Source organism: Odontomachus brunneus, unplaced genomic scaffold (assembly GCF_010583005.1).
Source record: "Odontomachus brunneus isolate Ranch 3 - 2012 unplaced genomic scaffold, Obru_v1 Obru_scaffold_071, whole genome shotgun sequence".
Taxonomy (NCBI): Eukaryota; Metazoa; Arthropoda; class Insecta; order Hymenoptera; family Formicidae; genus Odontomachus; species Odontomachus brunneus.
The window spans coordinates 48,095-48,442 of record NW_022639521.1 but is presented as its reverse complement, the minus strand read 5'-3'; the positions used below and the strand labels follow the sequence as shown (position 1 = coordinate 48,442).

At 39.1% G+C, this 348-nt stretch overlaps 1 protein-coding gene across 2 annotated transcripts in view; it reads left to right on the top strand.

Moving 5' to 3' along the window:
* Positions 1-348, top strand: part of LOC116846859 — a 3,814-nt gene that overhangs the window by 1,139 nt on the left and 2,327 nt on the right. The window contains exon 2 of one of the 2 annotated variants that reach the window (XM_032821216.1): positions 92-290. In XM_032821216.1, the coding sequence (XP_032677107.1) occupies positions 92-290 (199 nt within the window). The remainder of the gene's footprint in view (positions 1-91; positions 291-348) is intronic. The other variant, XM_032821215.1, reaches the window with a different exon arrangement.

Genomic DNA, 348 nt, shown 5'->3' with positions numbered 1-348 from the left:
TGTCAAAAGAAAGATGAAAAAGTGGCCACATATGCGAATCGAGTTCGGGAACTAGGAAAACGAATATTAGACGCTCAAAAAAGAGAGACTGGTGAAATTAGTGAAGAATTTCAAAATTCAATCGAGGCCCATCTAAAAACTAGCTTCTTACGCGGATTAAATAAAGAAATTATAATATCTAAAGAAGGAACGTTCGAACAACTTGAGAGTCGAGCAATTGACGCGGAAAAAGAACTCGAAACTATAAACATGATAAGGCGAGTCGTTCTCGCAGAGAATACAACAGAGAGGCGAGCCACTCGACGCATAGATGCCGTAGAGATCATATGTCGGTATTGTCATAAAAAG